Raw genomic sequence first — 25,339 nt, 5'->3', positions numbered from 1 at the left:
CCGTTATTGAATAGTAAATTATACAATTCAAATTCAAATAAATGTTCATATAATGCATACACACCTGAGGCTACATCAATTCAAATGAAACTTCAATAGAAGCAAGGAAATCATGATTATCAATTCAAATCAATAGAAGGAACGAAACTTAAATAGATTAGTAAATAAACAAGTTGTTTTGAATACTATAAAATCACAAGATGTATATTGTAAAACTACAAAGTGAATACTGTAAAATAACCCGATTATACTCCATATCGCCTCGCTCTTATCTCTCTTCTCCAGATCGCCTTGCTCTCATCTCTCTCCACTAGATCGCTCCTCCAGATCGCCTGTCTTAGATCGTCTCTCACCATTAGAATCTAAGAGAGATGCCGGAGAAGTCCATCGGAGAGAAGAAAGCACCAATGAGTAGTGGCGCCGGCGAGCGGCGAGTAGTGGTGTTTGTTAGTGTAATAATCTAGAAGTCAATAATATGATAAATTATCATAAAGCTTTGTTCATGAATTGAATGTTTAAAATATCATTTTGTTGCCTTGAGTATTATTGCATTTATGAATCATTCCGAGTTCATGACTGGAATTGTGAAACTTCATAATACGGATGATATATACTCTTAAAAAGTCTCTGACCGAGGTAATTAGCAGGAACACTAATTACCGCTACAAGGTTAGTATGTGGATTAAAAGATGGTCAAGTTTTACATACCATTGACAAGATATGTCATTTTAATCACACAGATATATGTTCTAGGAACATGATATTAGACAGACCCCGAATGAAACATTAAATAGAATTGTGTTCGTGTCATTAATATTTTCATTCAGTGTCAAGTTCTACAGTATGAGGTATTCCTCGTCCCTACTAAGAGATGTGTATGTGTAAGTGTTATTGATATCACATTATTAGACCTATTATTTCGACTTGTTTCCATACAAAAATCTATCTTTTGAACCAACAAATAGTGCCTTTTACATTGAATATCCATAGAATGTGGTACTGCTATGTTTTGGTTCTTACTCTGCAGGAATCAGGCGAAATCGGGTAAAAGCAAGCAAATGGCAGACTTCAGGAAGATTAGATGCGAGTCGCATTCACCTGATGCGAGTCGCATTAAAGCCCAAGGCGACCTGCGATGCGACCCTCACTTGAAGACCATATGATGCGAGTCGCATCCACCTGATACAAGTCGCATCAACTGTTGCCGCCCAGTTCAAATTAAACCTGACAAGCCCAAGTCAGATCTGTTGCCTATATAAGGAGGTCCTATGCCAGAATTTCGGGAGTTTTTTCCCCCTTTACATTCCAGAACACTTAGAGAGCAGATATCAAGAGAGAAGAAGGAGATTGGAGCTTACTTGAAAAAGAGGAGAAGAGAAGATTGCAAGATCCTCTCCAATCCACCTTGGATCTTCGAGCTTCATCATGATCTGCCTATTCTATCTCTCTTTTATGCTTTGTTTCATCATGACTGAGTAGATCTTTAGTTCTTAGGGTTAGGATGTAGTCTCATAACTTTGTCTTTGAGTTGCATGTTGATTTGATCTAAGTTTGAACTTGTGTGATTCTTTGTTTGAGTATTCATTGATTGCTTGATTTTGATTGCTTGATTGATTCTTGATTGTCTACTGTTAGATGTCTATAGCATCTCTTCTAGTAATTTGACCTTGATGTTTCTTGCAATTGAGATTTAGTATTTGAAGTAGATTTATGATCAATAGTAGCCGAGAGGTGAATTTTCCATAATTGAAAGGTTGTGGATACTTCTAGCAAACCAGACAATCAATTTAGGTTAGATACCAGTAGGTGAGAGCCACAGGTCGAAGCCTCGCACAAGAAATCAACTTAGATACAAACACATGTCAGCTCTGCTCGAGGGCCATGCGACCCGCATCAGAGATGATGCGAGTCGAATGATAGGTCCAAAGGAGGCAAAGTTTGAGATGAAACCTGAAACCCTGGGAGCGCCCCTTTTATCATTGTTCAAAACTAAAACCTTTAATTGTTTTCATTCACTATTAATCGAATTGCTACTTGAAATTAGGAAATATAGACAAACCAAACCCAACTCTTCACACTTCTAGTACCTAACTCGGATTTGTAGGAATTTAGAATTGAATTAAACCGTCCCTGAGGATCGATACCTTAATATACTATACGGATAGGGTTGTGCACTTGCAACCCTAGACGAGAGTAGATTCAAGGTTTAAACTGGTATAGCTTGCTGTACCTGAGACTTTGTAGCCTACCTTTGTAAGCGAACAGTTATCCAACGCTGTCTGTAAAAAGCAGTCATAACGGTAGCACTTCCGTATGTATAGCTTAGCTGAGGAAGTGATGGTTTACCAAAAGTACTATTGTCCCTCGTATTTTGTACGAGCTATAGCATCACTGGGCCCCTTGGTAGAGTTAGATTATCTGCATGCGGTATAATTATAAGAGTAATTATATTTGATAATCTACTCAAGATCAAGAAAAGATTAAGTTAACAAGGATGACACACACACCTACCTTGAAACTAATCTGATAGCTATGTGACAAAAGAACTGACACAAGTAAATTGTTTACTGGATCGTGATATTGTACAGTACAGCATCATCTGTGTAATTGGATGGTCATGATGAATTCTGCCAGATGCCTCTCATGATTATAGAAGTTAAAACAGTTTTAACTCTATTTACCAACATAACACAGATCCTATTGGGTCACACCATATAGGAGCTATTCGGAGAATCTTACTGATTAATTATAAATTGATTATAATTAATATTAAGATGCTTATAATTAATTATACGTGATATAATTAAATTATAAATTTCATATAAAAATGACAAGCAGAAACAACGGTTAATTTATAAACGTACACGTTACGTTGTATAAAAGTTATCGAAACAACAACCGTAAGAAATATAATTGTTCAGAATAATTATACGGATATTAATTGTATTCGGGCCAAGGGAATTCAGGTCTTTTCAGATTCGTCCTTATCCGCATGACATGTCATCGATCCTATCCAGATGACACGTCATCAATCCTATCCACATAACACCTCACCCCCTTAGGTGGCATGCCTTGTCATAGGGGTATTTTGGTCTTTTCACACCATTTTAGAGGCTATAAATAGAGGGGTGCATGAAGAGATTAAAATACTAATTCACTCGTATCGTTTCGTGTCGAAACGAATCGGTATTTTCTCTCTTTCTCGGTTTCTCTCTCAAATAGTGTTTCAGTTGAGAAAAGAAAGTTATACGTAGTTGACGTATAATCTTGTGGGTTGTTGTGAAGTATATTTACGGGATCGATGAATAGTGTTTTCCCGAATTTCGCGGTATTTCAATTTTGCTCATTGATGAAACTGAGTAACTGAAAATTAGTGTTTACGGGTTTTCATCTTTTTCTCTGTGAATAGTGTTTTTGCATAATTCCGCAGTTTATAGTATTTCTGGCAAAAGAAATAAACCGCTCTCCGGTTAGTCCTGGTGGATAACCGATTGAGGTATCAGACGTCTGATACTCCGAGATGAGTCATTCCCAGATGTCGCTCTTCTCGCTCTGCTGCATTCTAATTAGAATTTGGAATCAAGGTATAAATATGTTATATTAATCTATTTAATTGGTAAGTAGATTAAAGTTTTAGAAATCAATCATGGAGTAGATCTGTAAAAGGATTAAATTGGGTTTTGATGCCAAAGGAATACTGAAGGTGGACCGCCTTGAAAAGTTTCCTGACATATCCCGTTTAATCCTTGGCTTAAGTTAGAAGTAAAATTTTGTTTTACGTTATTTCCGCATCTTAAGCAAATAAATGAGTTTGAACAGTCAAAACCCCAACAGACTTAATCAATGGGTTTGAACCGTCAAAACCCAACAGTGTTGCCGTTGAAAAATGAACTGTAGGAGAGGAGGTCATTCAGATCTGCACGATCAAGAACCCGTCGAAGAGGAGACTGTCAAAGGAGAGGTCATCGGAGGGAAGGGGTTGAGGAGAGGAGAACCTTTTGTGAAGAGAGAGAGAGAAAGCTTCTGTGAAGAGAGAGATTAGCGTCCCTTTTATAAAAGGAAGATTGAATACATTTGGCAGTTCATTAGATTAACATTGTGAACAGATGGTGAACAAAATAGTGTGGACAAGAACCTTTTCTCAATTAAATATGCCTCATTAACTAATTGGTCAGAAGTACAAAATCAAAATTTAAGCAGTCGGTCATAAGTTTTTCCATATTGTATCTAGTCTTTACTATAGTTAATTGAATTTTCACATATACTTGTATATATACTTTATTTTTCTTTTTTAAATATGATCGAGTTTAAGGTTCAAGTTATCAAACATATTTCACATTCTATGTATTAATATAAAGGATTTTTCTCACTTTATGAGTTTCGAACTCATAACCTCTTACATAAAAGCCGTGTGTCTTTACCACTAGACTAAATACTTTCTATTATTATTTATTACATGAGATGAATTTATTTGATCCAAAACAATTTCGTTGTGGGTTTAGCTTACTAAATTTAATGTGACAAGTTTAAACTTTGTATAAAACAATGAATTAACCATATACAAGTTTAAAGAAAATTAAGGGCATGTTCGGTAACATGGGAATTTTGTGGGAATAGGAATTTTTAATATGAGAGTGAGAATTTTAATTTGTCAAAACCAAAGTTATTCAACTCATGGAAAATTTTAGAATATAGGTGTTCGGCAAATTTGTTAGGATGTTGGTTTGTTTTTCTTTTTATAGGAGATGTAATATTAGAATTAAACTATACTAAGTGTATTAATACTAATCATTGATTATGAACAATATAATTGTATATATCAGATTCTAAAAAAAGTTAAATGAGGAATGACTATACACTGCAAAGTGATATCAGAGTGAACTGATCACACACTGCAAAGTAATAAACGAGTGAACTGACTACACACTGTAAAGTGATAAATGAGTGAACCGGCCATACACTGAAAAATAATATCATAATTGACGTCCATACATTATAGAGTGACAAAGGAGTGATCATGACCACTTTAATTTTTAAAAAAAATCTAAATTGTTTATATGTAGAGCTATTGCAGTAAATGCTTCTTCGCATCCTTTATAGCAAAATAATGGATCATTTTCTTCAATGGAAAATGAATAATGATGATGACAATTATACAAATTGTGTTTGTTTAATTAAGTGCTTGATTGTACAAGTTAATTTTATTTTAATTAATTAAAAAAGTATTGATTAGTATAATTTCTCTTTTAATTATTTTTAGTTTCTATTTGATCAATTATAAACAACTATGTAGCTTGTTGTCAAAATATATGTTATTTGTCTTGTATAATTTAGCTTTTAGCTCTTGGGAAAAATAAACGGAAGTTCAACTAGGTTGTATATTTTGTACAAAAAAGCAACATAAAGAATGACAACAAAGATCCCTTAGGTATTAAAATAAGAAATAAAACAATGCTCCAAACGGTTCATGGAAAGAATCAAGGGCAAATGTAATTTGCCTAAGAAAATCAAGGGAATTGGCAGGCCCTAATACAAAATTGATACTTGAAAAAAAAAAATAGAAGGGCGTGACAAGTTGAAATCGCTCCAAATAACAGTTCAATTATCTTTATTTTAGTGTAAACCTAATTCGGATGGCAAGTTGTTTTACTAAAACAGTCATCCACTAATTTAAAATGAAGGTAATTTATTTAAAAAGAACAAATTGTTTGAATTGCTAGTTGACATTCGTTGTAAACTATCTACATTATTTATTAAATATTCCCATATGCGTATAGCATGTCAAGCGTTTTGATAATCAAAATTAGGGCGGACCCAGTATGTAACAGGAGAGGCAGTTGTCCAATTAGTTAATGAGTTTAAATCTAATTTGATAATTTTTTGTCCCCAACGAAAATTCCATATCCGCCCCTGATCTAAATGTAAGTGACGTACATCAATTATAACAGATTGCAATTGCAAATTTGCAAATAGTGAAAATGTAATATAATTGTATGAAATTCTAGGGGTAGTATTTTAGAGAAGGCGGAGCAGCTTCTAACGGACCGGACCCGCAGTGGCAGGAGCCGGCAATGACATGGAACACCGAGCCGCTCCAGCCGGGAGAACCGCCCGGCATTTCAGAATCTACAAATCCTCTCCAGTTCTTTAAAATTAAGAGATGGTACTTGATTACTTTGCTTGGAGAAACAGCTCTCTCCAGTTTTATTGAAACGAAGAGGCTGTTAGAATTCCACGTGCGGCATGGGAGTCAAAATGCCAGGGCACAGTGGGCAATGTCGGCCATGAGGTGGAGTCGTGGAGATTGAGATCACTTACTATAAGGCGTCTGGACAAACTGTAAAGCGAGTTGAAAATATTATTCAATTCAACCCGCTACAGGATGTAAACATGATGAAGGTAACAGAAGATTTTTCCAAATTAATACAAAGGTATTGTGTTCATCGGAAATTGTGACTGGACTCAAGGTGCTTCCCGCAAAACCCGGGCACCCCATGCTTTGAGATTCGTGCTGATCAGTTGCAAATGGCACCAGCCACCGAATTTGGTCACCACTCACCACTCACCCAATCGGCCAATCATTTCCCGAATTATTGTCCCCTCAGGCCTATTTGTTTTACCATTTGTTGCAGATTAGGCCCACAGGAAGAGTAACATTTAATACCACCAAGACAATTATTTAAATTATTGTTATGCAGTAAATAATTCTTGAGTATCTTTATCTTACGCTTATTAAGTTATTTTTATTTTGTGAGTTTAGTTTTAAAATTTATTGATGAGATTGATTTCTTTTACGAGTTATGTATTTATATGCAAAATTTATAAATTAATTTATTATAACGTCATACGATAAAACACGATGAAAAATGAATGCATTAACTTATAAACCTTGTCTCTTGACAGTGTGATTTTATATTTAACTAATTTGAAAATTATAAATTTTGAATGTCAACGCATCTTTCATCAAATAAATTGGTTTCAACGAGAGACAAAGCTAGACTTTCAAGTTATGAGGATTAAATTTCAGAAATTTCATATGGGGATCAATCATATAAAATTTTCACAAAAGAATGGGGATCAATTTTATATTATTCATAACATTTTATTCTAAATCATACTGCAAAATTATGTCCCAAGTACAAAATTTTCGAAAATAAATAAGGATAATTAATTGACCACATTCATTAGTGGTGGATACTAGTCTCAATAGTTTTAGTTCGTTTTTTTAAATCAAATTGATAGTTGAAGTCAAACTCGCTACCAAGCTCTTAGTGAGTTTTTTTTTTTTAAACAATTCTAGTGGTAAGTACATGATGTGTTGTGACGTAACTTTATGAAATATATTATAATTCATGCACGTGACATGACGCGACGTGACACAAATATTATTTTTATGTGATATGACAAAAATAATTCTTTCACGTAATGTATCAATAATGGTGGAGAGAAAACACGTCATGTTTAATCATGCTGTGAAATGGAGTGATGCGTTAGTCTGTAAAGTGAGAGACATGTTTAATTATCTTTTTTTAACAAATTTTAAATCACTCATTAAAAATAGAAGCAAAAAATGTCAAAAAATATGAAAAACTGTAAAAAAAAATATTGTAAATAATAAAAAGATTGTTGCAAAATTTTTATGTTGAAACAATAGTTTAATCTTTCGTTTGAATTTTATTTTTTAAATTGAAAATTAAAAAAATCTTAATAAAATTGTGACGGGTCAAAAATGTGTCATGATGTTACTACTTGTCTATACATGATGAAGTGGCATTCCGAAACGTGCCAATTGTATCGTTCATTGTCATATCACATGACGTGTCATGATTTGTTAAAACTAATTCATATGATGTACTGTGATATATTATTTTTTATCAAAAAGAAAAATGTCACACGACGTGCAAATTATGTCGTGTGATGCAACAATTAATGATGTAACTTATCCTTCTCGTATTGTATCGTTTCGTGACAAAGTCTAATACAATGTATCATTTTATGTTCATTAATAATACTCAGTTGTACTGTTTCAGAGCGGAGTCAGGCTTTCAGACAATGGGATTGAACTCGAATGGGGTCAAGTATATAACAATTTTTCTACTCTAAATGAGGTCAATTTCATACTCTTCATAATATTTTAGTTTAAATTATATTTAAAATAGGATCTAAATACAAAAGAATTAAAAATGAATGGGGTCATTGACTCTCATTCATTGATTATGTATTCGTCTCTGTACTGTACAATTAGGAATGAGATGACGTACATACAGTTTGATTTCGAAAAAATGCGCCTATAATATATAGAATCGTGGCCCATTACTTTACTAAATCAAATAAAGCTCCTCATTATTTGTTTTTTAGCATGAAAGCTCATTAGTTGAACTGCTCCTTGACTCCTGGCAAAACGGCCATTAAATATTTCTGAAATTATACAATTTATGATTTTAGTCTTTTGCGGGGTCTAATTGTAAGAGTGACTCAAGCTAAGCTGTCAACACAGGACCCGACCATTTGCAAACTCTCCCGCTTTCCAAAGTCAGATCCGTCCTCTGATCAGGTTTCCACTTTCCACTAGGAAATTGACACGTGGTACTCCGGCTCCACCATCAGTCCCTTCAAAGCGCCGCTTCAACAGTTGAAACAGAAACGCCACCAATTTCATTTCAGTTCTTTGTGATCAATTCTATGTAATTTTTATGTAGCGAGTTACTTTACAAGTATGTAATGGTTTGAATCGTCGTTCACTACACGGAGAGAGTGAAAGGTCTCTTGTAATCCGTGGGCGGAAGCGGTATGAAAAGTAAATGGGCCTGGTCTTAGCTAGAGTCACAGAGACTTGATTTGATTGAGGTAAATATTTGGGCCTGGATGGGTATTCAAATATTTTATTTCTTTTGGTCTATCACTGGGTTGAGGACTGGAAGGATTTCTTCGAGGAAATGAATAATATCAGTCGCTGTTGCTTCCATCAAACAGAATTCGGCCCAGCACTGCATGGCGCAGTGCAGTTGCCAAGAAATATGCCTTCATAATTCATATGAGAGAGATCTTCAAATTCGAACCTGCTACATGCAGGAATTAGAAAATGATCGTGTGTCTAGACTCTAGAGGCAGAACAGAATCAGACTTTTATATTATGACCACTTACAATCTTTTTTTTATGACATCATATTACATCAGAGACGGAGACAGTAACAACTAACAACATATGGGGGTCTAGGGTTTAGGGGATACGATATCAGCCAAATGTACCATAGACAAACTTGTATGTATCTTCAGAGGGATAGTAATGCAGAGGTCCACCTACTTGCTATTCGGATGAGACGCCTATCTTTGTAGTAGGATAATTGGGAACTTTTTTACTTATAGCAATTATTATTAAATAATATGTGAAAAAAAAAGTACCTTATTTTTAGATGCAATATATGGATCTGAAAAAAAAAAATCAGTTCCAAACTTTGGAAATGAAAAACAAATTTGGATCCAAATTGTTTATTTATTTATTTTTAGAAAACATGGCTAAGTTTTTTTAAGACAAAAAAAGAAACTTTTCTTTTTGAAACAATAGCTGAGATTTTCTTTTTTGAAAGAAATAGAGTAGTTGTAAAATTTTCTAAATACAAAAGTACTGAAACTTTTTTGAAACAGAATAAAATACTTTGGTTCCGGCAAATAAAAATTGGTTCCAAAGTTTGGATCCTAAAAATTTCAAATCTATCTATAATATGTAAAAATTCAGATGTTCTTTTTGTTTCTCTTTATTATTTAATAATAATTTCTATAAATAAAAATTTCCCCTGATAATTGCACTTTCCCTCTTCCATAGTATTGTGGCGCCAGCATGTAACAGTGTTCTTGACTTCTTGTTATTTTGCCTTTTCATGTATTGTGTGCTTCTCTCTGTCACTGTTTGCTTTTTCATGTGTTGTGTGCTTTTCTCTATTATATGAACATTGTAATGTACTTAATTTTTATTTTTTATTTTTTAAATTGGTAATGTGCTGAATTGATGATATGCACTATGCCAAAAAAAAAAAAGATACACCGCAAAGGCAGTTTAATGGACATCAGACCAAGTTATTCGATTTAAATCAAGATTCGTGCAGAAAATAATAATTCAAAAATTTTCAAGCTCTAACAGCTTGTTGATATTTCAAAAAATTTGATTAAATGATGTCTTGGAGTTTTGATCTTCTTTTATGAATTTCTGGTACTAAACAGTAGTTCAAACCTCAAATTAGATCTATGTCCATGCATAAAGCACCTTAGACTGACCTCTGGTATGGTACCAAGTCCAAACTCAGTAGCCAAGTACTAAGCAAAGGCCACTAGTATAGTGCAATGCACTAAAAACATCAAATTTGACCTCTGTTGGTAAATCAGCAAGTCTAGAATGATACATGGATCAAACTGCAAAAGTGATTACACTAGCGCATTAAATGCATCTGCAACATATTACACAAATTTTTGAAACTGCCAAAAATGCATGCCTACCATAAGCTATACCCTAATAAATTCAAAGTGAATTTTAATTTTAATTGCCATTTTTCCTATTTGTTTTTAAATTCAGCTGGTAAGATGTACAAATTGTTATCATGCAATGTAGGATTTCACGGCTTATATTACATTGCAGACTGGTATCATTGCTCTCCTAATAAAAGTTGCTGCTTGTCTTATTCTTTTCTAAGGTTTGCATTCTTACTTGGTAACATGCATTTTTGTCTACTTAAAAAGTGAATTTCTTTCTAACATTTACAAATTGCAAATATTTGTTTCACTATATTTAGGTTTAGAACAAAGCTATCCTGATAAAAATATCTTATTTTCCTGGATAACTTCCCTAGTAAAAATTCCACAAAAAATTTAGAAACATACATTTCCTTTCGTATATGCACCTATGTTGCAATGTAAACAAAAGTAATTAGTTGAGCAAAATTGTAAAGTTGGTACTTAAACTTTCAATATTTGTATATTATTCAACTTGATGTATGAATTATTTCGAGTTTTTAAAAATAAGTCCATCAAATAAAGTGGTTCACATTATTTTTTGCTTCTATTTTAAATGTTGTAATATTATCAAATATAATCGTCAATAATATGATATATTATTTCCATTCTCTATTTTCTATGTTGTATTATTTAACATGGAACAACTCAAGCAACTTAGATATAACTAAATCATTAATTTGTTCTTCAAGAAAAATAGATATCCATTAAATTTATTTTCCTAAACAAACCTTTAATATCAACAATATTGTTTTCACAGCCATATCAATAAGTATTGTATTATCAACCCATCATATTGTGGCAGCCCAATTAAAATATGAGGCCCATTACTCAAATGTAATAAATAGTAACCCATTTTAGCGTATGATACAAATTTTACTCAATTTCTGAGGTTTCTACCCACACAGACACCTATCCCACCTAACTCTGACAAATTTTACAGCTGTCAACTCCATAGTATCATCAACTGACACCTCTTTGACTAACTATACTAACGCATGTTCTAGAAACTGTTTCACTAACTGTACTAACACATGTTCTAAAAATTACTACCTTACATTACCTACCCTAACTCTTACTTTTTTAACCCAATTCCACCAATCTTCACAAAATCATTAACTGGTCATCAACTGCGAATATAGCAATAACAGTAATATACAAATTTCTACTTCTATGGTCTCATACATCAGTATTTTCTTCCCTCATCATCTTTATTTTTTATTGCGCTGAATCATGTATCTCTTATAGCATAGACACTTACATTCTTTGATTTTCCTTTACATATGGAATCAACAATAATGCTACAACATCTAACAGACAAAACTAACAACCCATCTGTTATTTGTCGCGTCATCAAAACATGGGATATTATATATCCGAGTAGCGGACGTAGTCGACATATGCGTTATCTTCTGGTTGACACTGAGGTATTTATTGTTGTTTCTTACCGTACCTTATCAAATGAAATAATTTTTGGCTGATAGTAGTCCTCCACAGATACAATGCAACATTCATTGCTTACTACTCCCTCTGTAGCAGCTCATTACTGCATCCATAGTTAACTTATTAAGTAAAGGGTATATGAGAAAATTTTCGTTCAGTTGGCAGACAAATAGAAATTACTGAACTCTACAAAGATAAATAACAAATAGATGAAAAATTTGAGGGCACTAAAGAAATTAAAGATTAACTTTAATTTTCACTCCCTTCTTAATAAGGAACTGGCATTGAAGCTGAAATTACTAAAGCCGACCAAAGCCTTCTGCCGGTTAAACCAGATGATGGTAATGTCTACTTATTCCGACAGTTTTGTGTTGAAACTCCAACCAATGGTTATAATGCAACGGGTCACAATTTCATCATGCGTATGACCAAGTGGACGAAAGCTCGCCGAATCAATAATCTTGCAGTTCAACCACCTCTTTTTTATTTCAACTTCAAAGAGTTTGAAGATATTGGTACAACAATTAGAGGGTCTCGAGTGGTCATTGGTAAGTTCTTTCTACAATCATTTTCTATTTATTCTTCTCACTTTCAGTATATACAATTCAACTTCTGTAATTGTTGTCATGTTTGTAACAATTTCATATTTAACGTGCTTCTATCTAAACAAAAATTTCTTCTCTTCCAAATAAAAAAATGCACATCATTTTTCTCTTTCTTTCTTTTTCAGATGTAATCGGTCGAATTTCTTCCATAGGACCTATTGAACAGATTAATATACAAACTGGTCTGATAGATATCAGAGATATCTTAATTGAAAATATAAGGTACACTACTCACTACTATAAGAAATTTCCAACATGCTTTCCTTAATTGTTGAGATTTTCACCGCCTACATCGCCTCATGGTTATAATAATAAATTATTAAACAATTTCTCTTACACTACTTTCTTCCTCAAAATATCATCTGTAGTGGAGATGACTCTACTTCCATCATATTTTAACTGCTTCCATTTCATTTTTCCTTGCAGGGGCAAAACTTTGAGAATTACAGTGTGGCCTACTTTCCTGCCCCTGATCAACGAAACAACAATTTTAAAAATATCAAAACACTCTCTAGTTTTCTTTGCTTTCAGTTCTCTCGAACTTAAATCTTACAACAGTAACCTTGTTTACCTTCTACTTTTACCTATTCATGAACAATAATTGATATCACCTTCCCTTCTCATTTGACTTGCTTTTCATTTGATTTGTTTTTCTCTTCTGTCAATAACTTACATATTATTATACTTCATGTTTTGATTTAGGAGAGCCATTCCTCAAGACTTACAGTGCAACAAAGATATACACAGACCAGATACATCCCCATATTGCTCAATACTTGGAGGTGTAAGTTTGCACTTACACACGTCACATTGCTCCCCCATATTAACGTGACAATATAATATAATTCTCTCCTCATCACAATTCCCATTTCACATTTCATTATGATCTTCATTATTTTCTGCATAACTGACATAATCACTACTTAAAAGCTGATGAACAAAATTGAATTATGAATGAATACCACATTATTTCGTAACTTTTATTTCCAGATTCGGTGAAAGAAATTCTCCTGTCAATGTACTTCAACCAAGGGTCTTCCAACCTTCGAAACCATCAAAGATGACAACTCCAATAAACATAGCTTTAAAGGACTTAATCACCCTCGAACCATACAGTAACAAAGTAAGTTGCATTTTTACTATATATAACATATGTTATACAAATTACCAATTATTCTAATGTCAACTTCACCCAAATTCTCCACCAACTTATGCAGGACTAACAATTCTCTTGTATAGCAGAAATTGAGGGAATTGTGAACCAAGACAGCTGGTCCTACTCTGCATGTCCTGAATGCAAAGTCTCCACCTATTACAATGGAAGTTCTACAACCTGCCACAACTGTCAAACAATTGTTACAGCAACAATTCAATGGTACTAATAGATTACCTATTTCAAATCTGTAAAATGTATCATCAATGCACTAATAATAACCTTCTCTACACTCTGCACATATACCTATCTACAATACACAACTATTGACCCTATACACATCTGTAATTATATAGTACTCCAATTTCATCCGTCAAATATAATAATACTTTGTTACATGTTATAGGTATCGTCTAATCTTGCGAGTTACTGATGGAGAGACTATAGCAGAATTCACTGTGATAGGGAAATCAGCAGAAAATATCATCAACAAAAAGGTTGATATGGTATTCGCAGAATCAAGACGTATTGGGAAAATGGTACCCCCATTTCTTGAGAACATCTATGGAAAACGTTTTCTCTTTATCGTCGAGATCAACATATCTCAGCTACATAAACAACGTTTAACATATGATGTGAACAAAGTGGAAGCTGTACCAGCAGCACTCCCCCAGCCTCCACAAACTCACCCAACGCTTTCCAACATTCATGAGGACCACTTCTGTACACCATCTGAGTCACGTATATCTACGCCAAAGAGAAAAGCGGCTCACACAGGACTCTCTCCACAAACTGCTCATTTATATATTGAGTATGTACACCATGATATCTAACTTCAATTATCTCTACCATTTCTTTATATTACACGCATTACATTACAAACCTCATCTTCTCATATGTTTCTCGGTTGTCTTTCATTATACTCAATTGTTGCAGGTCCTCCATGGACAACCCCACATCATCTCAGTCCTCTAGATCCAAGAGAAAGATTCTGCCCCCAACTAAATGAAGAAAATAGCAGCAACATGTTACACTCTTATTTATTATATTTGATGGTTATGTCTATAATCTTTCAATAGAAAACTGATAAAATTAAAAATCAAATATAATCATACTGATATACAATTTAGATTAATTATTATATACAACTTAAAAACCTTGAATTAAGCTCTATTAAATAGAATAGTAATATTATACACAACCAAAATCACAAGTCATAAAACAATCCAACAATAAAATGCACTTAGACAATCATAAGTTACTTCTCCATGAACAACCCTATAATATTTATATACACCGTTTTCCATCTTCATCCAAATCTCTCACATTTAACACTTATTCTATTTTGTCTGCTATTCATTGCAGTGTTCTTCGTTCTGCAGATGATCAAAGCTCTAACACTACTACACCTTGAATGACATAAGCATTGTGTTATATCCTACCACCCAAGTGTTACTGCCATTTTGCTAATCATTTTGTAATGAACTAATATTTACATAACTAATGTAGTTACCTACTATTGGCAGTACATGTAAAATATATGACATGTTTGTTGCAATTTTTATTTTGTATGATAACTCTTACTTAACAGTTCCCAATATTAATCACTGCCTTAAAATTGCTGGCACTTGTACTTATTTGTGAAATTAGCTGCTTACCATATAAATTTGTGGTGTAATAAACCTTTACAAATATTTATTTACTCTCTAATAAACCTTTATATATACTTCTATACCAGCAAAAGCTCCTTTAACCTTTATATATGCTCCTTTCTTACAAACCACTGCAACTACATTTGAATACGGTATTGTCTGGTACATACAAATTCAAGAAATATTTACATGTCTAACATAATTTGTAACATATACATTTACATACGGTGCCATCTGGTACATACAAATTCAAAAAATATTTAATGCTTCTGTACAACTTGTAACATATTTCTTCTGTACACACGAAGGAAATGGTTGCGGCGTAGCCGCAACAAGGCATCTAGTTATTAATCAATCGTCAGTTGTCCATCAACTTTAACGGATAATGTACAAGTACGACTAATATTATTCTTTGAATAAAACTAATAATAAATATGTAGGGCAGTAAAATAAGCTAAATTACATATTAACATTAAATAGTTTTAATTTTACACCTTCACAACAAGGGGTGGTGGCGCAGTTGGCTAGCGCGTAGGTCTCATAGCTACTGAGTAATCCTGAGGTCGAGAGTTCGAGCCTCTCTCACCCCAATTATTTTTTTATTCTTCCATTTTCTTTGCAGCTTTTCTACCAACCTTTTTTAGTTTCGACGCCTTTTAAATCGGGCCCGTTTTGTTTGAAGCCCAAATATACTGAGTAAGAGTTCGCACCCTCAGCAACATTTCCATTTTCTTGACTTTGGAATTTATAACAAGAGAATTTCTTTTGTCGAATCTTTGTGTCATTGGGTTGCAACCAAATTTTTTGTCAATCAAGTGAAGTCACATTGAGCTCCCAAGTTAACGGGTTTATCACGGTCTAAATTTCTCTCCCGTGCGGCCGTGCGCTCTTTCTTTCTATTTTACTATTTTATTTCTTTGCCCTTTCCAAGTTCCAACAAGCTCCCTTTCTTCTCTTCCTCAAATCTCTCTTGTTTCGCCGCCTATTCCATCGAGGCCCAGCCAGGTACACAACACACGCCAAAACATGCTCCGATTTCCAGTTAGTTCTCTTTCGAAATCCATGCCTTTATAGTTGTAACAAACCCTAGCTAACGGATTTGATTCAAAACCCGAAGCATCCACCCATATTCTGTTACTGCAGCTCAAGTGCCAAGCAAAGCAAAGTCAAATTTATTGAATCCATCCCTTGTGTGTGTCTCAGTCTCAGTCTCAGCATGGACTATAGCAGCAGTGCAATAACAATAGTCCCTGATGCTGGTCCCATGTGGGCCACAGAGGACGACTACCGCTCATGGTCCGGCGACACAAACCCTAACCCTAGCCAGTCCCGAGGCAGCAGTGAGCAACCCCCCAACAAAAAATCCCGATCCGATACAAACAATTCCAATCCCAACACCAATCCAGTCCCCAGCTCCACTTCCAAGTCCCGTGCCATTGGGAAAATGTTCTTCAAAACCAAGCTCTGTTGTAAATTCCGTGCTGGCACCTGCCCGTACATTACTAATTGCAATTTCGCACATGGAATGGAGGAATTGCGGAAGCCACCACCGAATTGGCAAGAAATCCTAGCTGCAGCACAATCGGAGCAAAATCAGAGGCTGGATGAGGGTTCTTTTGAAGCACCCAGAGAAGAGCACAGTATTCCTATTTTAACCTCTTCCAATGTAGGAGGTGAAGGTCAGAGGAATTACAAAGGGAGGCATTGTAAGAAGTTTTACACTGAAGAGGGATGCCCTTATGGAGATTCTTGCACCTTCCTCCATGATGAACAGTCGAAGGCCAGAGAAAGTGTAGCGATCAGCTTATCGCCGAGTGTGGGTGGAGGAGCTGCTGCTGCTGCTGCTGGGTTTGCGGCGGGTCAGAGTCCGACCGGAGCGGGTCAGAAACCGTCCAATTGGAAGACCAGGATCTGCAACAAGTGGGAGATGACGGGGTACTGTCCTTTTGGGAGTAAGTGTCATTTTGCGCATGGAAGTGCAGGTGAGGGGGTAGCTTATGGTGTAGGTTTGAATATTGTTTGTTTGTGACAAACCAATGTTTAGCTAAAAGAGATAAAATCGCGGCTGCTTCTTCTGTGACCAAATAGTAGCAACAAGGCTCCCAATTTCCATTACAGGAAAAAGGAATTAGACTAAGAACTGCCACTGATCAGTTTCCATAAGAAGTTACTGGTACTTTTATTTACAGCATGAGAAAAAAAAATGCAATCTATGTGTTCTGTAGTTAGTAAGGATTGGTGTTCATTCCAAGGGAAAATTACTCTGGGGATTTTTACTAGTAATTAATTCTTGCAAGCACGAGGTTCCTTATTTGTTGTTTAGTAGTAGACCTGCAGTTGTACATTCCCTTTAGGCAGCAATCGGCTCGCAGATCAGGAGATTTTAATTAGGTATCATAATGAAGAGAAATGAATTCATTCTAAGTTGGAACAATTATCTAGCAATTGGTAAATTTCTATAATAAACACTAATCATTTAGACTAAAGTAGCTTGTTCAGTAACAATTCATGTTTCAATTAAGGGGAGAGTACTCTTTTGATCATCAATTAGAAATGCTAGTATTAAACAAGGTACCAAATTGATTATAAATGGCCTGTTTTCCTTTTCTACTGTAAGAAGTTTTTTAGTTGAGTTCAGTTCACCTTATTGATTAAGATGCTCTCTCTCTCTCTTTTGTGAAAGAATGTCTGTCTCTCTCTCTCTCCCTCCCACACATACACAGAGCATGCACACGCTCAGGCACAAGCACAAGCACACATTTATTTATTGAATGGACTTTTTTGTTCTTGAGCGAGGAAAACAAGACCTCAAGCATTTAATTGGAAGAATTATTTGCTTAGTATGTGGGTGTTAGGATGTGGATTAAGTATGGCATTTGATTTTATTTTTTGTTCTAATGTTAGGCAAGGAAAATATTATGTACCATTGTAAAGTACCGTCTGGTACTAGTAGCAACTGGCCATGATATATGCCTGGTGCATGATGTAACCAGACAGTACAGGACCACAAGTGTTAGGTTTAGTTAGAGGCCTTAAGAGGACAGCCATGATATTTAATGGAGTAAAAAATCTATGATCTTTTGTGATATTTCAGAATGTCACAAAAGCCTATTGAATACACTTTTTGATTTTCTTGGGGAAACAATTTGTTAGACAAATTTTCCAATAACAGAAGTTTTAAATAATAAATGCAGAATTACACAAATATGGTGGTGGCTTGGTGGATATAGATTGCAAGGAGGCTACCACTCCAGACTCTAAGCAGGCCGGGGTTGTTTCTGCAAAGTCGCTGAATGAAACCCCAGTGGCATCTTCCACCTCAGCACCACATGTTGATGTTTATCATGTCGGTGTCCCTTCTCAGAGGCTCCAGCCAATTGTCAGCCAGAGGCCAATGGCCCAGGCACAGAGACCCATTCAGAAATGGCGGGGCCCTGATAAGATTAGTCGTATCTATGGTGACTGGATAGACGAGAGTGACTGAAATGATGGTTTTTATTTTATTTAAATTCTGGAGTTTTAAGTTCAAATTGTAGGGGTTTATTTATGATAGACCATAGAATGGGTTGTCAGATGGGGCAAATTATAGTTTTGTATTCGTGCGCAGTTTGTAGCATGCTAGTAGCTATGTCTAGTAAGTTATGTGCAGTACCTGTGTTAACTATGTTATGCACAGGGGCCTTGTGATCTTAGGTGAGCTGGCCTTATTTTTCCCTTTGGTGTAATTCTTATTTAGTGATTTTGTTTTTGTTCTCAGGGCTGCTCCTGTAATGCAAAGGTTTAGTGGTACTGGTTGTTTTGAAATCGTTGGAAAAGAGAATAGAGGTTTGTACTTGAATTGTCTGATTGTGTTTAAACTTGAGCTATCTTATGTTTCAAGTTGCATAGCCTTGTGTTTATACTTGACAATTGCACTGTTTGATGTTTATAAAATTAGCACTATGTATACACTTGCAAAGGTGTATATAATATAGATAGTGTTGTTATGATTATAATTCTTCATTAACTGCCTTTGTGTTAAAACATATATTAATTACTATTTTAAACATTTAGTATAAGCAAAAAATATATATATTCTAAAAAGAGGAGGGTTCAAATGCCTCCATTTTTTATGCTTCCACCGGCCTCCATTTTTTAAAACTTTAATAACTCAAAATTTAAAACTTAAAAGTCAAAATAAAACCGTTGGATATGATCTAGATCATTTTCTCTATGTGCTCATAAAAAATTATGACATTTCAATTTTATTTTAGTTGTCATCAAGAGCTTGTAAAAGACGTAATAATGTGGATAATTTCTAGACGTTGAATTTTTAACTTATTGATTCATATAAAAACAAAATTGAAATATGATAATTTTTTATGAGCATATAGAGAAAATAACATAGATCACATCTAACGGTTTTATTTTGACTTTTAAAGTTTAAATTTTGAGTTATTAAAGTTCTAAAAAAATGGAGGCATGATGAAAGCACAAAAAATGGAGGCATTTGAACCCTTCTCTTCTAAAAAATAACAAATAATGAATGCGGAGAGAGGTTATACCAAAAAGGGAAGAACAAAAGGAGAAAAACAAAATGTTTGCTAAAAATAAAAAAGATACAAGGATGAAAAGACCAAATAAGAATAGGCAATGAATAAAAACTTGGGGACAAATTTGGGAGCAGAGGATCCAAAAAAAAAAAAAGACAAGATATTTAGGTTTTTTTTTTTTTTGGAGATGGTAAAAAATAAAATTTTCAGGTGCAATTTGTGCTATTTTTCTGGGCAGAATTGGCGGACCAGCTCAATTTGGTCTGCCAATTCAATTAAAAAATAGAGTTATTTAATTTATTTTAATTTTTGAGACAGTAAAAATAAAAAAGTTGGGGTGCAATTTGGGCTATTTGACTATTTCTGTTCCGATATACAAGGCCGTAGGCTGTATTCATGATATATATAATATGTGTGTATTATTTGGGCCTAATATATCATCGACTTAAATTGGTTTCTTCTCAATTGCGGCGGGCTGTCCTCCTCCCTCCAGTCCGCATTCCGCAACGCCATCTTTCTCCTTGCTCGAATCTCTAGGGTTTCTTTCTTTCTTCCCCCTCTTTCTTCTCTAGCTTTCACATTATCTCCGCCTGAGATTCAGCCCCTAGAGTTAGCTTTTGCATATACTCTCGGCCATGGCGACGGAGGATGGTAGAGATCGATCCAGACGCGACCGAGAGAAAGATAGAGAAAGAGAAAGAGATAAAGAACACCGCGATAAGGAGAAGGAGAAGGAGAAGGAGAAAGAGAAAGAGAGACATAGATCGGATAAGGATCGCCACAAGGAGAAATCAAGAGATAGGGATCGAGAGAGAGACAGAGATAAGGCCAAGGGACGAGAAAAGGAAAGAGTTAGAGACGATTATGTCAAAGATAAGGATAGGGATAGGGATCGGAGAGAGCGAGAAAGAGATGAGTCCGATAAAGAGGAGATGAAGGCTGGAGACAGGGTGGATTACGATAAAGAGAAGGAGAGGAAGACTAGACATAAGGAAGAGAGAGATAGGGACAACTACGATAAAGAAAAGGATAGAAAGAGTCGAGATAAGGATGATTATGATAGAGAGAAGGAGAGGAAGGTCAGAGAACGGGATGACTATGATATGGAGAAGGAGAGAAAGGCTAGAGACTATGATAAAGAGGAGAGAAAAGCTGGGGACAGGGAAGAGAAAGAAAGTGAAAGTGAAAGAGAAGAGTATGAGAAGGAGAAGGAGAAGGATAAAGAGAAGGAGAAGGAGAAGGGTCGATTGAAGGAAAAGGGAAAGAGGGTAAGAGAGAAAGAAGAGAGAGATGAATATTATGAAAGGGAGAGCGAGAGGTATGGGGACAAAGAAAAGGAAAGAAAGCACCGAGAGAGGGAGAAGGAGAAGGAGAAGGAGAAGGAGAAGGAGCGGGCCAGGAGGAAAGAAGAGAAAGAGAGAGAAAGAGAGAAGAGGAGGCGGGAGGCCGACCGGGATGAAGAAAGGAGGCGAAGGGATGCTGACAGAGGTCATGATAGAGAAGCAGAACGTGAACATAAACGCCGAAAAAAGGACTCTGAGGAGGGCTCAAGCAAATCAATTTCCCGCGAAGATGAGTTGCAGGAAGAACAGAAGAAGCTAGAGGATGAAATGGAGAAGAGGCGAAAGCGTGTGCAGGAGTGGCAAGAGCTTAGGCGAATAGAGAAGCAAGAGAGAGATGGGTCGACTACTAAAGAGGAGCCGGCAGTTGTCGGTAAAAAATGGACCTTAGAAGGCGAATCTGATGAAGAGGAGGATAGAGAGAAAACTGAAATGGAGATCGATACAGTAAATGGAGAGAGTGTTCCAAATGGAGAAATGGAGAGCAAGAAAGAGGAAGGAGAAGAAGAGATTGACCCACTAGATGCATTCATGACCTCAATGGTTTTACCGGAAGTAGAGAAGCTGCAAAAGGAACCTCCAGAAGAGACAAAAAGGGATGGATCTGGGTCTGCGTCTGCGTCTGGGTCTGGACCAAATAAAAAGGGCACCGTAAAAGGTGTTAATCTGGCTAATGGAATCAGTAAGAAGGGTAAAAATATGGGTAGGATCATACCAGGCGAGGAATCTGACACGGACTATGAGGTGGAAGATGATGAAGCTGGTTTAGAGGATGAAGATGATGACGAGTTCATGAAGCGGGTCAAGAAAACAAAAGTTGATAAATTGGCAATTGTGGACCATTCAAAAATTAACTACCCACCATTTCGCAAGTCATTCTACAGAGAGGTGAAGGAAATTACAAAAATGACCCCAGATGAGGTCACAGCCTACAGAAAGGAGCTCGAGCTCAAAGTGCATGGTAAGGATGTGCCAAAACCCATTAAAACTTGGGTCCAGTCAGGTCTAACCAGTAAGATTTTAGACACAATTAAGAAACTAAATTATGAGAAACCAATGCCAATACAAACACAAGCTCTTCCTGTAATAATGAGTGGCCGGGATTGTATTGGGGTTGCAAAGACAGGGTCAGGCAAAACTATTGCCTTTGTTTTGCCGATGCTTCGGCACATAAAAGACCAACTACCTGTCATGCCAGGAGAAGGGCCTATTGCACTTGTGATGGCCCCCACTAGAGAACTGGTACAACAAATACACAGTGACATTAAGAAATTCTCAAAGGCTATAGGTGTCAATTGTGTAGCGGTTTATGGCGGATCGGGTGTAGCTCAACAGATCAGTGACCTGAAACGTGGGACTGAGATTGTTGTTTGCACGCCAGGTCGCATGATCGACATTTTGTGCACAAGTTCGGGTAAGATTACTAATTTGAGAAGAGTTACTTATTTGGTTATGGACGAAGCTGATAGGATGTTTGATATGGGTTTTGAACCCCAAATCAGCAGGATAGTACAAAATACCCAACCCGAGAGGCAAACAGTCTTGTTCTCGGCCACTTTCCCCCGGCAAGTTGAGATACTCGCTAGACGGGTTCTGACAAAACCTGTTGAGATACAGGTTGGTGGTAGGAGTGTGGTTAACAAGGACATTACTCAGCTAGTAGAGGTTAGGCCTGAATCTGACCGGTTTTTGCGGCTCTTGGAGCTGCTTGGAGAGTGGTATGAGAAGGGTAAAATGCTCGTGTTTGTTCACTCGCAGGATAAATGTGATTCTTTATTTAGAGAATTGTTGAAGCACGGTTATCCATGCCTTTCTCTACACGGGGCAAAAGATCAAACAGATCGTGAATCAACCATCTCTGATTTTAAAAGTAATGTGTGCAACCTTTTGATAGCCACTAGTGTGGCCGCAAGAGGATTGGATGTGAAGGAGCTGGAACTTGTGGTTAATTTTGACATACCTAATCACTATGAGGATTACGTGCACCGAGTGGGCCGTACTGGCCGGGCTGGACGCAAGGGTCTTGCAGTGACATTCATATCTGAAGAAGAGGAGCGGTATGCACCAGATTTGGTTAAGGCTCTGGAACTGTCTGAGCAAGCGGTACCGGCTGATTTGAAAATGTTGGCTGACAAATTCATGGCGAAGGTGAAACAAGGTACTGAGACAGTGCATGGAACCGGGTATGGTGGAAGTGGGTTCAAGTTCAATGAAGAAGAGGATGATGCTCGAAAAGCAGCCAAAAAGGCCCAATTGAAAGAATACGGGTATGAAGAGGACAAATCGGATTCAGATTCTGAAGACGAAACAGTTAGAAAAACAGGTGGAGTTGCAACTTTACCTGCACCGGGCGCATTACCTCAACCAGCTACTCAGCCCAGTTCTTCTACACCTGTTACCCTACCTGGCATGTCTGCTCCACTTACCTTGCCAGGTGGTGTTTCTCTACCCCTTACTCTAACGGGTGCGGGTGGTGTTCCCCTTCCAGTTACCTTACCAGGTGGTGTTTCTCTACCCCCTACATTCCCAGCTGCTGTTGCTGGATCTCCTGCTGCAAGTGAGGCGGCTGCCCGAGCTGTAGCTCTTGCTGCAGCAATCAATTTGCAGCATAATTTGGCCAAAATTCAAGCAGATGCATTGCCGGAGCACTATGAAGCAGAATTAGAAATAAATGATTTCCCGCAAAATGCAAGGTGGAGAATTACCCACAAGGATACCTTGGGTCCCATATCAGACTGGACGGGTGCTGCTATTACTACTCGGGGGCAGTACTATCCACCTGGTAAGATAGTGGGTCCTGGTGAGAGGAAGCTGTATTTGTTTATCGAGGGGCCCACTGAGTCCTCAGTGAAGAAAGCAAAGGCAGAGTTGAAAAAGGTATTGGAGGATTGTACCAGTATGGCCTTGAACTTGCCCGGTTCAGCACAAGTGGGAAAGTATTCTGTTGTTTAAAAGCCTCTTAGTAATAGATATTATGTAGAGAAAGGACGAGGATTTGTCTTGAAATTTTTTTATTCGGGCACTTGGATAGACAAAAAGAGTTTGTATAAAACCCTTTGAGTTGTATTTCTTTTTTTCCGTTTCTAAATTTTAACTAATCAGATACAGTTTTTAAGCATGTACTGATTACACATTTACACTTGATGTGGCACTTTATTTAGTTACATTTTTAAGCCTATTTTCATTTGCTTTGTCAGGCCCTAGACATCCTGATGTTTTATAAGAAGGGGCTATTCCAAATTTTAGCAATGATGGGGCTTAATTTTGGTTTGGACTTTTTTTATCTGGAGTTTACAAACTACATAATTTAGCACAAGGAACTGAAGCTATGTACCAAAAACACAAGCGTTATTTGTCGTAATCGTGTTGCATGTACAGGTTCATAAACAAAGCATATCTTATTAGAGACGCTTGTCTCGGTACATATTGTCAAAGGCATTCTACCAATACATAATCAAGTACACGACGTGTAATTTGCTAAGCACCGCCCATAACCAAAATGCTTTTTGCTCCAATAATAGAACAGAACTAACCACTGAGCTCTGCTTGCCAGACAATAGATAAATTTATTTCAAAAATAACCTCCATTCCAAAATGAAAATGGATTAGTATTCATCAATAAAACCACCTCCAATCCACTGGATTCAGTTTGCAACATGCAAATGAGAACGTTTATAAAAATGATCAGATCCTTAATTGTTTCCTCTTTTCACAGTAGTGCATTTCAACCAACCTTTTGTCAAAATAAAAAATAAAATAAAATAAAAACACAGAGCACACTTAAGCAGGGAAAACACTCTACAATCAATAGCATTATAAAAAACAAATTGCACCGTCAATTGTCAAAACTTCTAGAATTATTTATCATTACACTCGCTTAATTAACTAGTATCAGACTACCTATTGTTTGCACGTTGCTCTCATGGTGCCAACATAGATTTCCAGCGCTAAGTGAGCTGCATGAACTCATTTTCAATTAACTCTCTCGCTTCTTTCTGACCTAGAAAGAATATGCAAGTGCCAGAAATATCAGTGTGATTGTTGCAGTAGTTTTGCTACCCAACATGTCAAGTATTCAGAAAATTGAACCCAGAATAAGTTTTGTTCATAT

The 25,339-nt window shown here is 36.2% G+C and overlaps 3 protein-coding genes and 1 non-coding gene across 5 annotated transcripts; all 4 read left to right on the top strand.

Annotated features, from left to right (window-relative positions):
• The first annotated feature begins 12,195 nt into the window (after positions 1-12,195).
• On the top strand, positions 12,196-15,285 carry LOC144573327 (uncharacterized). Its single transcript, XM_078323077.1, has 9 exons — positions 12,196-12,494; positions 12,677-12,773; positions 12,978-13,108; positions 13,254-13,335; positions 13,542-13,674; positions 13,769-13,926; positions 14,111-14,515; positions 14,641-14,731; positions 15,070-15,285. The coding sequence occupies exons 1-6, from the start codon at positions 12,365-12,367 to the stop codon at positions 13,772-13,774; spliced, it is 579 nt and encodes a 192-aa protein (XP_078179203.1). The 5' UTR covers positions 12,196-12,364; the 3' UTR covers positions 13,775-13,926; positions 14,111-14,515; positions 14,641-14,731; positions 15,070-15,285.
• A 576-nt stretch (positions 15,286-15,861) lies between these two features.
• On the top strand, positions 15,862-15,946 carry TRNAM-CAU (transfer RNA methionine (anticodon CAU)). The gene is given in 2 exon segments: positions 15,862-15,899; positions 15,911-15,946. It is a non-coding gene; the product is annotated as a tRNA-Met (tRNA).
• A 300-nt stretch (positions 15,947-16,246) lies between these two features.
• On the top strand, positions 16,247-19,110 carry LOC144573280 (zinc finger CCCH domain-containing protein 56-like). 2 transcript variants are annotated; one of them, XM_078323023.1, is made up of 2 exons: positions 16,247-17,338; positions 18,551-19,110. In XM_078323023.1, exons 1-2 carry the CDS (start codon positions 16,573-16,575, stop codon positions 18,838-18,840), a joined length of 1,056 nt encoding a protein of 351 aa, XP_078179149.1. In that variant the 5' UTR covers positions 16,247-16,572; the 3' UTR covers positions 18,841-19,110. The 2 variants fall into 2 exon arrangements, with proteins under 2 accessions (XP_078179149.1, XP_078179150.1); XM_078323024.1 differs by having other exon boundaries at positions 16,306-17,308.
• A 1,248-nt stretch (positions 19,111-20,358) lies between these two features.
• Positions 20,359-24,401, top strand: LOC144573005 (DEAD-box ATP-dependent RNA helicase 45-like). The gene has a single exon (XM_078322660.1). It carries the CDS (start codon positions 20,524-20,526, stop codon positions 24,178-24,180), a length of 3,657 nt encoding a protein of 1,218 aa, XP_078178786.1. The 5' UTR covers positions 20,359-20,523; the 3' UTR covers positions 24,181-24,401.
• Positions 24,402-25,339: the final 938 nt, after the last annotated feature.

The sequence above is a fragment of the Carex rostrata genome, chromosome 21, assembly GCF_964058835.1.
Source record: "Carex rostrata chromosome 21, lpCarRost1.2, whole genome shotgun sequence".
Lineage (NCBI taxonomy): Eukaryota > Viridiplantae > Streptophyta > Magnoliopsida > Poales > Cyperaceae > Carex > Carex rostrata.
This window is presented reverse-complemented; position numbering and strand designations above follow the sequence as displayed.

Coding starts and splice junctions, on each gene's coding strand:
- LOC144573280 (XM_078323023.1), top strand. CDS start 16,573: ATGGACTATAGCAGCAGTGCAATAACAATAGTCCCTGATGCTGGTCCC. Junction 17,339..18,550: donor TTTTGCGCATGGAAGTGCAG/GTGAGGGGGTAG, acceptor TAATAAATGCAG/AATTACACAAATATGGTGGT.
- LOC144573005 (XM_078322660.1), top strand. CDS start 20,524: ATGGCGACGGAGGATGGTAGAGATCGATCCAGACGCGACCGAGAGAAA.
- LOC144573327 (XM_078323077.1), top strand. CDS start 12,365: ATGCGTATGACCAAGTGGACGAAAGCTCGCCGAATCAATAATCTTGCA. Junction 12,774..12,977: donor ATCTTAATTGAAAATATAAG/GTACACTACTCA, acceptor TTTTCCTTGCAG/GGGCAAAACTTTGAGAATTA. Junction 13,109..13,253: donor CGAACTTAAATCTTACAACA/GTAACCTTGTTT, acceptor GTTTTGATTTAG/GAGAGCCATTCCTCAAGACT.